General features: G+C 34.0%; 2 protein-coding genes across 3 annotated transcripts in view; both read left to right on the top strand.

Moving 5' to 3' along the window:
• Nucleotides 1-350: 350 nt before the first annotated feature.
• On the top strand, nucleotides 351-5992 carry Hs2st (Heparan sulfate 2-O-sulfotransferase). The gene is made up of 5 exons (XM_053751678.2): nucleotides 351-642; nucleotides 718-1021; nucleotides 1265-1403; nucleotides 1807-1904; nucleotides 2980-5992. Exons 1-5 carry the CDS (start codon nucleotides 531-533, stop codon nucleotides 3347-3349), a joined length of 1023 nt encoding a protein of 340 aa, XP_053607653.1. The 5' UTR covers nucleotides 351-530; the 3' UTR covers nucleotides 3350-5992.
• A 7186-nt stretch (nucleotides 5993-13178) lies between these two features.
• Nucleotides 13179-15491, top strand: part of LOC128673627 (uncharacterized protein) — a 30469-nt gene continuing 28156 nt past the window's right edge. The window contains exons 1-2 of one of the 2 annotated variants that reach the window (XM_053751603.2): nucleotides 13179-13599; nucleotides 15142-15300. In XM_053751603.2, coding sequence (XP_053607578.1) covers nucleotides 13578-13599; nucleotides 15142-15300 — 181 coding nt within the window. In that variant the 5' untranslated portion in view covers nucleotides 13179-13577. The remainder of the gene's footprint in view (nucleotides 13600-15141; nucleotides 15301-15491) is intronic. The other variant, XM_053751612.1, reaches the window with a different exon arrangement.

Here is a 15491-nt window from a genome sequence, read left to right as displayed (position 1 = left end):
CCATTCTTATTATTATTTTTGTTATTTCTTGCATTGCAATAACACATTAACAAACAAACAAATTATTGTCTCCATCCAAAAACCGTAGTTTATATTGTTAGGTATATTGAGAGCATTCAGTCGACAGCACAGGTAGGCGTAGGCAAAACAAAAAATATCTTACGGGTACGGAACCCTCGTGGAATTTGTGAACCATTTGAGGAACGAACCAACATTCCATTACTATACATAACCGCTACATTTATCGTAAGGGCACGTTCACTATCCAAAAAACATATTGAATTTAATCTCATTTTGTGATTCCAAACAAGTGTAGCAGGTTATGATAAAAATGTAACGCTACCTGTCATTTTTGGCATATGGCGCCTTGCTTTATTTATTTATATGTCTATGTCTGCACTTCGCTGCGTTATTTCTGTTTTCTTGAGCAGAACAATAGTGGGATGGAAAGTTTATTTATAAAATATGAATAATAATTGTGTCAGTGCAGTGGCCGTTTGCGCTTGAAGCAGAGGGAAATCTGGTTTAATATGTTGAACGTGCACAAATTGTCGTTTCTCTCGTGTCTCTGTGTTATTGTTTTAATAGCCCTATATTTTCACTCTGAGATAGCTCGTTTAGAGGATAGTTATCGCAAAATAGGTAAGAAAGTGTCTGTCAACTATTGCTGAATGGGAAAATCAAGGGATTCTTAACTCACTTTCTCTTTTTTTGTAGAATACAGATTAGCTCAATCGCATAGTGAATCTCGTCAGTTTTTTCCTAAACCGTTGGCAAAAGATGATGACGATTTGGTGGTTATCTACAACAGGGTGCCCAAAACAGGATCCACGAGTTTTGTGGGCGTAGCGTACGATTTGTGCAAGAAGAATCATTTCAAAGTTCTTCACATTAATATTACGGCAAATATGCATTTTATGACTTTGGAAAACCAGTATAAGTTTGCTCAGAATGTAACCAAATGGAACGAGGTGAAGCCGGCGCTCTACCACGGACACATGGCGTTCTTGAATTTTGAGAGGTGTGTGAAAGAAATGTGTCTAGAACTCTATATTCAACTCGGCTCTACATTCTTAGAAAATGTCGTGGTTGTACAAATATGGCAATTCCATATGTAACATTTCTTTCTGCAATTGGAAAATAATATTAAGCAACAAATGTTCATTTGTTTTAAATATGTTGTGCAGTTTGTAAAATTTCACATTCTAATTTATATTCCAATTTTAAAAGAGCATATATCCCATAAAAAAGTCTATGTTTACAGATTGGGCACATCATCAAAGCCAATATTCATCAACTTGATAAGAAAGCCCCTGGATCGGCTCATCTCATATTACTACTTCCTCAGGAACGGAGATAATTTTAGACCGCACTTAGTGAGGAAGAAGCATGGTGATAAAATGGTTAGTTTATCAACTTTACCCATCAGCTTTCAGTTGTTAAGTCTGCTGCGGTAATTAAATTTCCTTTAGTATTGTGTCCGTCTTTTAAAATTTTATAAGCGGAGAAATTTAAAATCATATAAGAGAGCATACACAGTGACGTATATCTTCAGCCATGAGAGTTAATTCTAAGAGCAAAAGATTTTCTCTACATTTTCCAAGAGCACACAAATTTTAAGGCTGTATCTAAAGGAATCACATTTTTATCAAATTTGTTTTGTTAACGAAAAATAGAAAGTAATACTGATAAATTACGGCAAACTATATAAAAGACGACATTTTCGGTTTGGTTAACTTTAGACTGCCTTGTGTTATGGAAAATTATAATACATTCTAATTTATTTTCTTAATATTACATTTCCAGACATTTGATGAGTGCGTAGAGCTAAGCCAGCCGGACTGTGATCCAGCCAACATGTGGCTGCAAGTACCCTTCTTCTGTGGACACTCAGCCCAGTGTTGGTATGTTATATATTTCAGTACTAATTTAATATTATTAACGCTGTATTTATAAAAAAAATCAATAATTTTCAAATCATCAAATCGAGTGTGTTATTGCTATGCTAACCCTTTTTTTTTTCATCTAAATTTTTGACAACTTGCTTGAATGCACTTTATGTGACTATGTCAGCCTCATGGGGGATCTCTGATATAAACTTATCTAGCTTTCATAATGCTTGTCCACAAGATATAAATGGATTTAGCCACCTGTGATAATGGACTGCTCAACACTATGCTAACACTTGTGTCAGAATATATTCAAGTCGCCTATAGACATCTGACATGACTTTTACGACTACTTACCGCCATCTACTGGCAGGTAGTTGCATACACACTAGTGAACTAAACTGTCCATCAGTGTGCAAGTTTCCTCACGATGTTTACCTTAACCGGAAGCAAGTGGTGGTCTATGAAAACTACTACTTATAAACATATTATATTAGTCAGATTGGTATACAAACTCATACGGCACGAGTAGGATACGAAAGGTCTCAGGGACCTTTCGATCCACAGGCATTACACCACCACCACTTCCAGTAATTTTACCAAATGTTGATGATATTTGTTACCTTTGAAAGAAGTAGGTATATTTGCTAGAGTTAGATTGTAGTTTATATTGAGCTCGTTCAGAAGCGCGTGTTTTCCCTTACACAATCAAAAATCACATCAACATTCAACAAAATCGTCCACACAAAAATAGTGTTTTACATACACTTTTTTCTTGCATCAACAACAATATTTGCTGTCGTCCACAGAGTGTGTAAAGAAGCATAAAAGTTTTTTGAGTAATGTTTTTAGAAAATATTCATACTCATAAAAGTTTCCATATACATGACTAAAAGACAAAAGTGTTATTCATATAATAGTTTATTCCTAAAGTACAAAATGAACTTGAATAGCAACAGAAATGTTTTGTCCGCGCCACTAAATTCACTCGAGGATGAAATGGAGATTAATTAAATTATCTATTTTTTCCATTCAATTAATTAAATTGTTTATTTTTCCATTTAATTAATGATATTATTTATATTTTCAGGAAACCAGGCAACCATTGGGCTCTAGAGCAGGCGAAACGCAACCTAGTCAACCACTTCCTACTGGTTGGTGTCACAGAGGAAATGCTGGACTTCATAACAGTGCTCGAAGCCACCTTGCCCCGATTCTTCAAAGGTGCTACAGAGCACTATCTGAACAGTAACAAGTCCCATTTGAGACAGACCAGTGCGAAAATAGACCCTAGTCCTATAACAATAGAGAGGATACGGCAATCGTCTATATGGAAGATGGAGAACGAGTTATACGAGTTTGCTATGGAACATTTTAGATTTGTTAAAAGAAAAATGTTGGTGAGCGAAAGTAATGGAGTAGCGCAAACGTATTTCTATGAGAAAATCAGACCTAAATGAAGATTTACTGTGAGTTAATGTTAATCATTCCGTAGATAGAGTATTGTTAATTGAATTTGGGCAGGTTGTAGCATTTATCGGGCAAGTAGCAAGTCGTAGTGGAAGTTAGAAGTTCTTTACTGCCATTCGCTGAATAGCAGTAGCTAGTATTAGAATAAGCGATCATATGATACCTCACCGATAACTGTGTACTTAGGTTACAAGGCAGGAGTCATAGCAAAATCTTTATACCTAAATTGATTTCAACGAATATTAGCTTAATGTTACTTCTTTTGTTTTATCTAGTTATTTAATTTTATTAATAATAATTTTTAATGAGAAAGTTTCGGGGTATGTGATTGACGAAATCGAAATCAAATCATTTATTCAGGTAAATTAGGCCTTCACAGGCACTTTTTCACGTCATATTCTAAATTAAATTATATTTACCAAAGCTACAAACTACTAGCATTTCGGAACGACCACTGCTGAGAAGAAATGCCGAAAGAAACTCATTCAAACAGCGTTGGTCCCTGTTATGCCAGGAGGGCTTACCATTTTTTAAATATAAATTTACGATGGTAGTGAGCACGCATGTGTTACTATAATTACCATCTTGGATTGAGACAAAAGGTAAAGAAAAAAAAACGAGAAATTGTTAATTTCTCGTTTTTTTTTTGCCAAGCCAAGAAATTGAAGTAAGCACCATGACTCCATAAAACAGTATAAACTAAAAAATTTGCATTAATAGAACAAAATTAACATAGGAATAATGAGAAATTAAAAGTTGCAGGCGTCCATGGGTTGCGGTGACCACTTTCCATCAGCTGTACGTGTTCCGCATGGTAGTATAGAAAAATATTCGACGAAATTTTGTACAGGGGTAGAATATATCCAGCAATCACACTATTTATTGGTGAAAAACGCATGAGAATCCGTGCAGTTTTATATATAAGTTTATCGCGAACAGACAGACAGACACGCGGTAGAGGACTTTGTTTTATAATATGTAAGGTTAATATATTCGGCACTTACGCTACTTGAATTTTAAACCTATATGTGTCAGAAAAGGTGGAAATATATCTGTAAGTTTAGGTCAAATAGGTCCTAAATAAAACTATATCATGAGCTTGATCAATAAAAAAATTCTTATTGACGTTGTTATATACGCATTTTGTAAATGCTAATCTCTTATGTAAGTAGTTAAATAATAATTATCACAATAATGCGAATGTTATACTGACCACTTAATAATTATGCCTAAAAAATAGACCTTAAGAGTATAAATATATCTCGGCTTTAAAAGATTTATTATAAGTATGTATGGATACTACTTATGTACTCAATATATTAAGTTATAGATAATAAGTAAATATTTTTTATTTAATAAATAAAAATCTAAAAATTAAATAAACAAATCCCAGCAGTGGGACCCATACAGCTAATAAAAAAATAAAAATCTTAACTTATTATTGCATTCCAACATAATGGACAATATACTATTAAGTATTAAAATTACAAAAAATTCGAAGTTTAAGACGTATCCAATTTAAACATGGCGACAACAGAAGAATCCTGTATGATGACAATTGACGGCCATTTACCAAATTAGGCATACTGCTTAGACAGCAAACAAATTAGCCACGACTACTTCGTAGATTTAATTTAATCGTATGGCGTATCGATTTGGTAGGTATACAGGCTTACTGGTATCTAACGCATAACCTTCCAAATACCCAGAAGGTACATATAGACTAACATCTTTTGTCTAAACGTAATAAATACAAAAAATCCTTTTTTTATTTTTAAGTTTTTCCATAAAACCTTTAACTCTATGTTCGATTCCGCTACATAACGCTACTGTACTGTCTCGTGTTGCTCGGCTATTACATAGAGTTAAGATGTGTAGAATCGCAAATTAGATTGTATTTTTTACATGAAAAAAAAAACTAAGCCGTAGAAAAGTTGCTTGTTTTGATGTACCCAAGTAGTCTTTAGGAGGTTTTGCGTTTGATACCAGTGACCATTGACCATACATTTGAAAAAAGAACAAAAAAAATGTTTATTACTTTATTCAACAGCGACGCTCTCACTGGGCCGTACAAGACTGTTCCTATATATAGTTATCGACAGAGAAACCTATATACAGACAAGTATTCGCTGATACAAGAAAGAGAGAAATACTCTTGATGAAACAGGACGGGCCGGGGTCCTAATATATTTGGTACTAGCTTCTGCCCGCGGCTTCGCCCGCGTCAATTTCCCACGGGGACAGTTCAGAGATCTATCAGTTCTTGCAATATTAAACAAGTGTCGATTGGGTGGAAACTTGAGTAGGAACATACAAACTCACTTTAATATCTACGATAACTGTTAAATCAAATCGAAAAAGTGGAATATGATTGAACAAATCTGTAATTAATTTTAGGACTCGGTTGTATAGAATATTGTTTGTTCTCCCAATACTGCATGCAATGGGAAAGAATGTCTGTTGCAGATTTGGTATTGAAGTGTATTTATTATATCTGGGGAATAAAAGCGTAGTTTTCTCAAAAATCTCTCTACGGGAATGTGTATCTCTGATGAAAACATACGATTCAGGACAACCTTCTTTTTACCCACTGCTGGGAGGCCTAGGCTCTCTTAATTAATGTCATCCTTTTCGAACATGTTTGTTATGTTCATGTTTGTTATTTAAAGATATATCGCCGAATATTTTTAATATAACCAGTTGAACGAATACAGTAGAATCTGGAATAGCTCATAGACTATTTTTCATCCTTAATGTTATATTCATAAACATGAAGTCAGCGCCACAACAACGTGGCCGATCTGTTATTGATAATTTCGCTGGTCTTTAGTGGCTCAATGAAATTTTTTAATCGAGAGAATATAATATAGGCATGTAAAATATTTCTTGTTTGCTTGATTGTTAATAACTTTGTAAGTAAAATGTGTAAATTATAATTAATACAAAAAGATACGTGAACAATGACGGACTTATCCTATATAAGGATCTCTTACTCTATATAATCTTTAACTTGGTTATATATGACAGCAGTGCATGTAGGATATTTATAATGCCGAACTGGGCGGATTCGGCATACATTGCTGGTTATCCTTGCGGTAAATAAAAACTCTCATTCTTCTTCATAGTCGTATTCCTCATGGCTGAGGGTCGTGGTCATTACGTGGAATGAAACACACACAACAACTTTCTTGGCATTATTAATGGAGTGGTTTGCTATTGCCTTCTCCATTTCACACACAATAAGAATCAACCACTGTGCAGGTTTCCTCACGATGTTTTCCTTCACCGGAAGCAGGTGGTGGTCGATGAAAACTACTATACATGAGTCAGATTGGTATACAAACTCATGTGGCACGAGTAGGATTCGAACCTGGGACCTTTCGATCCACAGGCGGGCGTCTTAACCATTACACCACCACCGTTTCTTTTCACTTTCACTTTCATAAAAACTCTCATACAAACATGCATTTGAGACGAGTTTGACGATAGTGTGTAGCCGGCATAAGATTTTGTTTAAAATCGTATTATTGTATGTAGTGCCTATTAACAGATTTATTTTTAGTTATTTGTATATTTGCTAAAATGTACTTACTATAATTTGACTGTGTTAGAATTAGATAATTAGAGGTTTATTAGAGTATATCTTTACAAAATCGCTCATATTTTTGCTTAGTTTAAATCTAGAAAAAGCCTAATATAATATTCTTGAGCTTACAATAATAGGGCATCCGAAAAGGTATAAGAGTTTTATACTGCAGCTACATTTATCACGAAAGTTATCGCGATAATGGCCGCAGCATCTGTAGCTCCAGTCGTAGATTCGATTTCATTGTAATCGTTAGACATTGCAATAATAGTGCGGAGATACTTAATAGAGTAAAATAATTTAAACCCAACTTAAAGTTTACAACGGTAATTGCAATTTCCCACTTCTGACGTCAGAAGAAAATATTATTATAAGAATTTTATAAAATGTGCGCCTAAAATATGAATTAATTTTTTAAACTTTTATTTTTGCACAATTTTTTTGCAAGTTAACGCACAATAATTTACTGGACGAACATGAATTTTTGTCGCGCTACGAATACAAGATTTCCCTAAAAGCTTGTGTCAAAATGTTTTTGAAATGAAAACGTTTCATAAAATCGTTATTTTACTTGTTCAATTACTTAAACTTGTGATACTTCAAAACCATCCAGCACTTGTTAATACAGTTCCAACTCTCTATATTTTGTTGATCTTTACATTGTTTTTGATGTTGTTTTATTGTGTATATTCTGGAATCTGTTTATTTGTGTAGTGGACTTTATAATTGACAATTTGAAATGAGGTCTCTATAATAAACTTTTTTATAGTTATTGGTAGTTTTTATTTTAAATATATTTTTTAAGTACGCTTAATGTGAGAGATTAATGTAATAATATATAAAGTTGTTTTTTTTTTTTTTCATATAGGTATTCGTCCCCCGTCAAAATCTAAATAGCCGATCATAGGCTGTGAGTAACGACCAAAAGTACGCGTCCCACCACCTAAGTTTTGACGTCAATGTCATTTTCATATTGACACAGAGGGTAAAATGTTCCGCCGTGAAATTCTCTTTTCTCTTCTCATATATTTCTTACCTTGAAAATTGCCGAAGCAATCAACATAAGAAGAATTTCCCCGAAATTGTTCGAATAGTTTTCTTGGGAATGTTCGAGAATTCTCCTCGATTGGCATTGTCAATAAATTCAAGAGCAGCAAAAAGACGTAGACCTAGTTACACTTGAAGGATTCGTCTGTATCTGTGCCAAATTTCATCAAAGGAGACCCGGTTCTCTTTATAATTAGCATGGTATATAGATATGGATCAAGTATCTCTTATTATGTTCATGTATAAAAGGTCTACAAACTTTTATAACAGAAGTGTATGAGCTCGTAAATCAATCTTCAAATTCAAATTCAAAATTCTTCATTCAATTTAGGATGATATACATCACTTATTGACGTCAAAAATTACTTAAACTAAGTCTACTGCCGGCTTCCAAAGCGCAGGTGAAGAAGAAGCGGCGCAACAAACTTCACCGCAGCCTTTTCTCCAAGGACGTCAATTAACAAATATAGGTCTTATACATATATTAAAAATTAGGAGGACGAATTTACATCGTTATTATTATAATCTTGTTTTCCACAAACATGCACGTGAAAATGCATCCAAGTTTCATACGAAACATGATGGAATATGCAAATAATTGACTAACTATAAACTATTAGGGGCATGCGATCGTTCAGGTAATGTTCGTTCAATAGTTTTGTAATTCATACACGTAATAATGTTACCTATGATCTATTTAATCCCACTAATATTATAAATGCGAAAGTTTGTGAGGATGAATGTATGTTTGTTACACTTTCACGCAAAATCTACTGGACGGATTGTTATGAAATTTGGTACACTGGTAGAGAATAACCTGGAATAACACATAGGGTACTTTTTATCCCGAATTTCCCATGGGAGCGAAGCCCCGGAGTGTAGCTAGTATTATAAAAAAGAAAGTGTGGTTGTCATAATCACGTCAAAGCGGAAATGGATTGAGGTCATTTTTGATGTGGAGTTTCAAAGTCAGCTCTGAGGCTACATTGTAGGTTATTTTTTGTTGCGAGCGGAGCCGCGGGCAACTTCTAGTTATAAATAAATCTATTGTACTACGAATAAAAATAAACGACATATGTTAGTATGAAATATCATTTGTTTGCTATTTAATATGTCGCAATAGATCCTTCCTCAGCCGCTTTGCGCCCAGGGGTCTTTCCTACTGTTTCGTCTTCAATTCGCGCGGTCGCCCTATCTTAGTTTGAGGTGTTAAATTTTATCATCAGTCCAAGGTTCTTGTGTTTATTCGGTATTTATTATATTTATTTGAATTAATATAATTTTAGTATATATGGAACGATTTGATACCAAACGGAATGTTAGGAATGATATGTTACATTGCCCTTTTTGTAACTTAATAAAAATCCGATATCTGCGATGTTTTGGGTACATTTTCGCGATGTCTTTAAAATGTATTAATACTTAATTTAAATAAGCTATATATTTTATCAGGTATTTTCTTTTCAAATCTAATACCATATAATCTTTACGTCACATGTCGGTCAGAACTTAAAAAATATATAATTCAAGACACTATTCCTATTAAATTATTAATCGCAAAATGCCTGCTACAGACCTGATTAGATATCCTAGTATTGAAAAACTGTAATATTCATGGAAACAGGTGCGTGAGAACAGGACAGCTGTATGTTACAATATCACGTGATGGCGGACCAATCGTGTAGCGGGGAAATTTCGATACATATACATTTTATTATCGTTGTAATGTATTTTGTATTGTGTACGAGTTATTTACTTTCGTTTAGAATGGAACTAAACATTGTGTTTTGTTATGCAAATTCAAATTAGACCTTCACAGGCACTTTTTCTCGTAAATTTTTATATTTATAGTTATTTCTCACAAGCTACAAACTACTGGCATTTCGGAACGACCACTGCTGAGAAGAAATGCCGAAAGAAACTCGTTTGAACAGTGTTGGTCCCTATCATGCCAAATCGGCTTACCATTATTGTTTCTTACAATGTTTTTTTTTTCTAATAATAAATAAAAGTACATAATGTACATAGTCAAAAGGTATATCAAAACAGGTTATGATTGTGATCCAAGTGCTGATTATAATATATATATATATATGTATACATATCGATGTGAAACACAATTAACTTACATGAAAATATATGAGAAACGAGATGACCTGTTCCCTCTGGCAGCACCCGTTCACGAGTGTAGTACGTAATAGTATGATGTATCAAGTAATGATTTGTAAAGGAAATTAGTCAAAATGAGAAGTTAAAAAGAAAGTGTTTCTTATACTTAGGCTATTTAAAAAAACCTCAAAGTTGTTTGCTAATATAAAAGTGTATGGTATTTTCTGTTACAAAAGTCTTAACATATTGCTTATTTTATTCCCTTAAACTAATAATATAAAAGAAGAAATATTTGTATTTCTTTTGTAAATATATAAACTCCAAAAGATTGTTATAAAAATAATTAAAATTATATAGAATACATTCGCACTATCTATTCCAGTGATATGTTTTGTAATGTTTATATTGTACTAGCCCCCCGTCTTCGCACGAGTGCAAAAACCTTCCCCTTTAATAAATATATTAGGACAAATCACACAGTTGAGCCCCAAAGTAAGTTCGAGACTTGTGTTATGGGATACTAACTCAACGATACTATATTTTATAACAAATACGTATATAGATAAACATCCAAGACCCGTGCCAATCAGAAAAAGATCATTTTCCATCATGACCCGACCGGGGATCGAACCCGGGACCTCTCGGTTCAAAATCAAAATCAAATCATTTATTCAGAAATTAGGCCTTCACAGGCACTTTTTCACGTCATAATCTAAATTAAATGATACTAAGCTACAAACTACTAGCATTTCGGAACGACCACTGCTGAGAAGAAATGCCGAAAGAAACTCATTCAAACAGTGTTGGTCCCTATTATGCCAGAAGGGCTTACCATTTTTTATATATAAATTTATGTATAATTTTTTTGTTATAATTTTTTATCAGTAATATAACATTAAGTACATAATAAAGTACATGGTCAAAAGGTATACTGAAACATATTATGATTGTGATCAAGTGCTGATGAAAGGAAAATATATATATACTTATATATATATGTATAATTAACCAAACAAAAAAAAACTTTTAATAAAAGATCGAGCTGACCAGTTCCCCCGGCAGCACCCGTTCACGAGTTGACGCGTGAGTGACATTGTGACAGAGTGACAGAGTGACATCGCGAAGCTCAACCACAATAGAGGGAACCTCCCGACCCGATCCACGATGCCGCTACCGGTTTGACCATTTGAATGTGCATGACATATTCGATCTCCATAATCTAACATAATAGATACCTATGTTACTTTCAGACACTTGGAGATCACAAATCACGTATATGTTTTACAATAAATGTCAAAATATATGTAATAAACATGTCAAGAAAATATATAAATAATAATAAAAAAAAAAAAATTAAAATCAAGTGTGAGAGGTGGAAGTTTTAGGAAGGGTCCAAGGTTTTTTATCATTTAAATAGTCGCTAATCGTGTAATAAGCATTAGCCATTAAAGCATTTTTAATATATGATTTAAATTTTGGCATTGGCAAGTTAATAGCCTCTACAGGGAGTTTATTGAACAATTTAACACTTTGACCCACGAAAGACCGCCTAACCTTTTTAAGTCGGAATCTGTTCATACAAAGTTTATGCCTATTACGAGTGACTACACTGTTAACATCGCTCAATGTTTTATACAGGTGTAAGTTAGATTTAACAAAAATAAGATGTACTGAGATGCAACAGTCATAATATTTATCGATTTGAATAATTCTCGCAAGGAATCCCGTGGCTTAAGCCCATAAATAAAACGAATTGCTCGTTTCTGTAAAACAAAAATTTTTCCTATGTCAGCTGCATTACCCCATAACAATAATCCGTAGGACATTATGCTATGAAAGTAGCTGTAATACACGAGCCTAGCTGTTTCGATGTTTGTACAGAGGCAAGCGCTTTACCACTGCGTCACCGAGGTCGTCATATCTTTATCTATTAATAAACCTGCATCAAAATCCGTTGCGTAGTTTTAAAGATCTAATCGTAAATAGGGTCAGACAGCGGTAAGCTACTTTGTTTTATACTATGTAATAATGATTAATTAAATAAATACTTAAAACATAATATACATTTATGGTTATACATATAATCTAACCAATATATTGTTTTATTAACTAATATTATTATAAATGAGTAAGTTTGTGAGCATGTATGTTTGTTACTCTTTCACGCAAAATCTACTGGACGGATTGTTATGAAATTTGGTACATGGGTAGTATATATCCTGGAATAACACATATGGTACTTTTTATCCCAAAATTCTTACGGGAGCGAAGCCACGGGGCGCAGCTAGTAATAAATAAATGAATTGTGATTAAGTTATTAATTACATTCCCTTTAAATAAATATCATTGGGAATTTCATGCATTCTTTTCTAAGTAGATGCTTTCTACATATATGTACCTATACATCCCTATTTCCGTACTAATATTGTACATATGCGAAAGTATGTCACGCTTACACGGCTAAACCGCTGGGCCTATTTTAATGAAAGAAATTATCGCCGGTCAGGCATATGTTACCGCTGGCAAATCTGCGGCCATCAGCTAGTTTCTACTGTATTATATCCTTTAATCTTCGTAAAAGAATATTCGAGAACATAAAAAGTTTAGAAATCAAACAACCATGATTCACCTAAACGTGATTATAAACTTTATAATTGAACTCATTCCTGAAAAATAGAGGCCACGTTTAACTTATTGGTGATTGGTAAGTGGCCCTTAAGTGTGTCATTCTAACTTCTCAGAATTATTGTCTCGTACGGTAAACATATCAATTATCGTATGTGTAACTTGATATGAATAAAAAATTCGTCCTCCGACTGTCGAACTGAAAAATTGTCATGACCCTAATGACTTCAGCTAACTAGCCTTTTTTATTGAAAGCAAATATCCCATCAGTCACTGCCTCGGAGGCATTTCTTGCAAGGCGTCTTGCATTTGTAACGTAATTACGCGTTTCATTCAGTGGGACGCTGCTTTAATTATTCAATCGATTCGCCATCCCTTTCCTTCTGTATAATGCTCGGTACCTATGAGCGAGACATACAGTGTTCTAGCAGGTAAGGCTGGAAAGCAATGCTCATGTTTCAGTTGTGTGTTAGGCGCGAAGGAAAGCGGTAGGCCCGCGATGCCAATTAGATTCAAACCGCTAGCAGAAATGCTATCGCGAAGGCACAACTTCCGAATAACTAACCAAAAATTGATCAGTTAAAATAAAAAGATGAATTAAAATATAATTTGGATTACAGCGATTTTTATTTAGTTTCTTTTAAGCTAAGTTTACGAAGGTCGCGTCCTTCAATCGATAAACTATTAATTGCTACAGCGTGTGATTGCCCGTGGCCGTTAGACAACAGCGCTGGACGCGTGTTTTCTATATATTTTTTACTATAAGTGCCAATTAAAATTTAGTAATTAAGTACGTGGGTGTCGAAAATTTGCCGCCGAAGAGATTTGCTTAATTCGTATCTTCATGGAATATGGGCATCTGTTTAGACACTGGTGAGTATTATTTTATATATTTCAACTTTTGAAATACATGATAATATTATGGTACAATATTATAAACATTAATAGTCTGCTATCTAATCACACGTTGGGCGCCAATTCTATTTGAGTAGGTACTACATCTTCTCTTTATCTTGAATTTAAGTGTTTTGAATTGAACAGTTAATAAAAATATCACAATATCTGTTAGCTGTGTTATTTTAAATTGTGAGATATTTACATTTTGAGATACATTATAAAAATATTCCTAAAATATATATATAAAAATATTAATTGAAATATCAAGTACTACGCGAGTGCGGCTAGAAGTGTATTTAAATTTAATACAAAATGCAATCAAAAAAATATAAATTATAATAATATAATTTTTGACACTAATAGTACTGTTAGCCAAGTTAACTGTAGCTAGTAGTTTGTAGCTTTGGTAAATATTATTTAATTTAGAATATGACGTGAAAAAGTGCCTGTGAAGGCCTAATTTCTGAATAAATGGTTTGAGCTAATAAGGGCTTTAGATAGCTATTTAAAGCTGCAGTACATTTTCAATTAGCTAAATAACTATGTATTTCAAAAATAGTCCATACATCCAAACAAGTCCAATCGAAGCCTAGGCATTGTATTTTCGTAACCGCAGCTATTCCTAATACAGACAACCACACATCAATACCTTACAACAGCCAATTCGCGCTTGTTGTCACCACATAACACATAAAGCATGGTAACAAGACATGGAGCAGGCTGTACCTTGTCCATGAGCTATAAATCAGTCCGATCCACTTGTTAACCTTGTATATTGACACAAGCTCATTGTCCGACCACTCGATTGCCAAGGCTCCGACATATTTTTTTTCCTGTATTCGTTAGTAATCCATTTTCTTATGTCCATGATCTACATATAACTGCTCTATAAATTACAGCAACAGCACGACGAAATGTGTGTCAGGTAGGGATGATTCCCAAATAAATGGCCCTCATAGAAAGTTTTCAAGTTTAAGTTTGTTCAGTCGGAAATAATCGAAATAAATGACATATTTGTAGAGACTAATAATCAGCCTATAACTTATTTCCAGGTTAATTTTCTCTCAACTAAATTTAACTTAAAACTTTAATTTCTAAATGAAAGCTGCCTTTTATTTCACCTAATCCTACTAATATTATAAAATGGTAAAGTTTTGTAAGGATGTATGAATTTTTGTTATCTTTCACGCAAATTCTACTGGACGGATTTATATGAAATTTGGTACACGGGTATAATATAACCTGGAATAACACATAGGGTAGTTTTTATCCCGAAATTCACACAGTAACGTAGCCACGGGGCGCAGCTAGTGATATATAAGAGCAAGTATAGTAGCCAAAATTTATAAATCACTTATTGACATCAAAAATTTAGTTAAAACTTAGTCTCCCGCCAACTTGTAATACAACAAATTTCATCGCAGCCTTTTCTCCAAGGACGTCAATTAGCAAAGATGTGTCTTTTATTTTATATAGTTTCTCATGTCCTTGATGATATATATAAATAATCATCAACAGAACAAAACAATGAAGAGTTGGAGTCCACTGGCGGAGACCGAAGCCGCCGCGACAGTGCTTGGGTGGGCCGCGCCACGCCGCCTACCGCCTCCTTTCCTATGCAAAACTCCAGTCACGTCAAATTCGAGCCGCCGAGTGTGCCAGTTGTATTTGTCCTGGGTAAGCATTATGATTGATGCATACATTGATTCCCAAAGGAAAGAGGAACTACTAATAATGTTTTTTACTCGTGGTTACACTATTCTGAAAATGATCTTACTTATAGTGAAGTGCCCGTTTGGCAAAATATTGCACTATGGACCGCCACTTACTACGATCCTTATTCTCCAGCTTCCTCTATATTTTGTGAA

Source organism: Plodia interpunctella, chromosome 1, assembly GCF_027563975.2.
Source record: "Plodia interpunctella isolate USDA-ARS_2022_Savannah chromosome 1, ilPloInte3.2, whole genome shotgun sequence".
Lineage (NCBI taxonomy): Eukaryota > Metazoa > Arthropoda > Insecta > Lepidoptera > Pyralidae > Plodia > Plodia interpunctella.
Note: the sequence above shows the minus strand (reverse complement) of the source record. Positions and strands in the feature narration are given on the sequence as shown.

Excerpts from the sequence above, each read along its gene's own strand:
- Hs2st (XM_053751678.2), top strand. The coding sequence starts at position 531 with ATGTTGAACGTGCACAAATTGTCGTTTCTCTCGTGTCTCTGTGTTATT. Across the intron at positions 1,022-1,264 it reads GCGTTCTTGAATTTTGAGAG|ATTGGGCACATCATCAAAGC; the intron begins GTGTGTGAAAGA and ends CTATGTTTACAG. Across the intron at positions 1,905-2,979 it reads GGACACTCAGCCCAGTGTTG|GAAACCAGGCAACCATTGGG; the intron begins GTATGTTATATA and ends TTATATTTTCAG.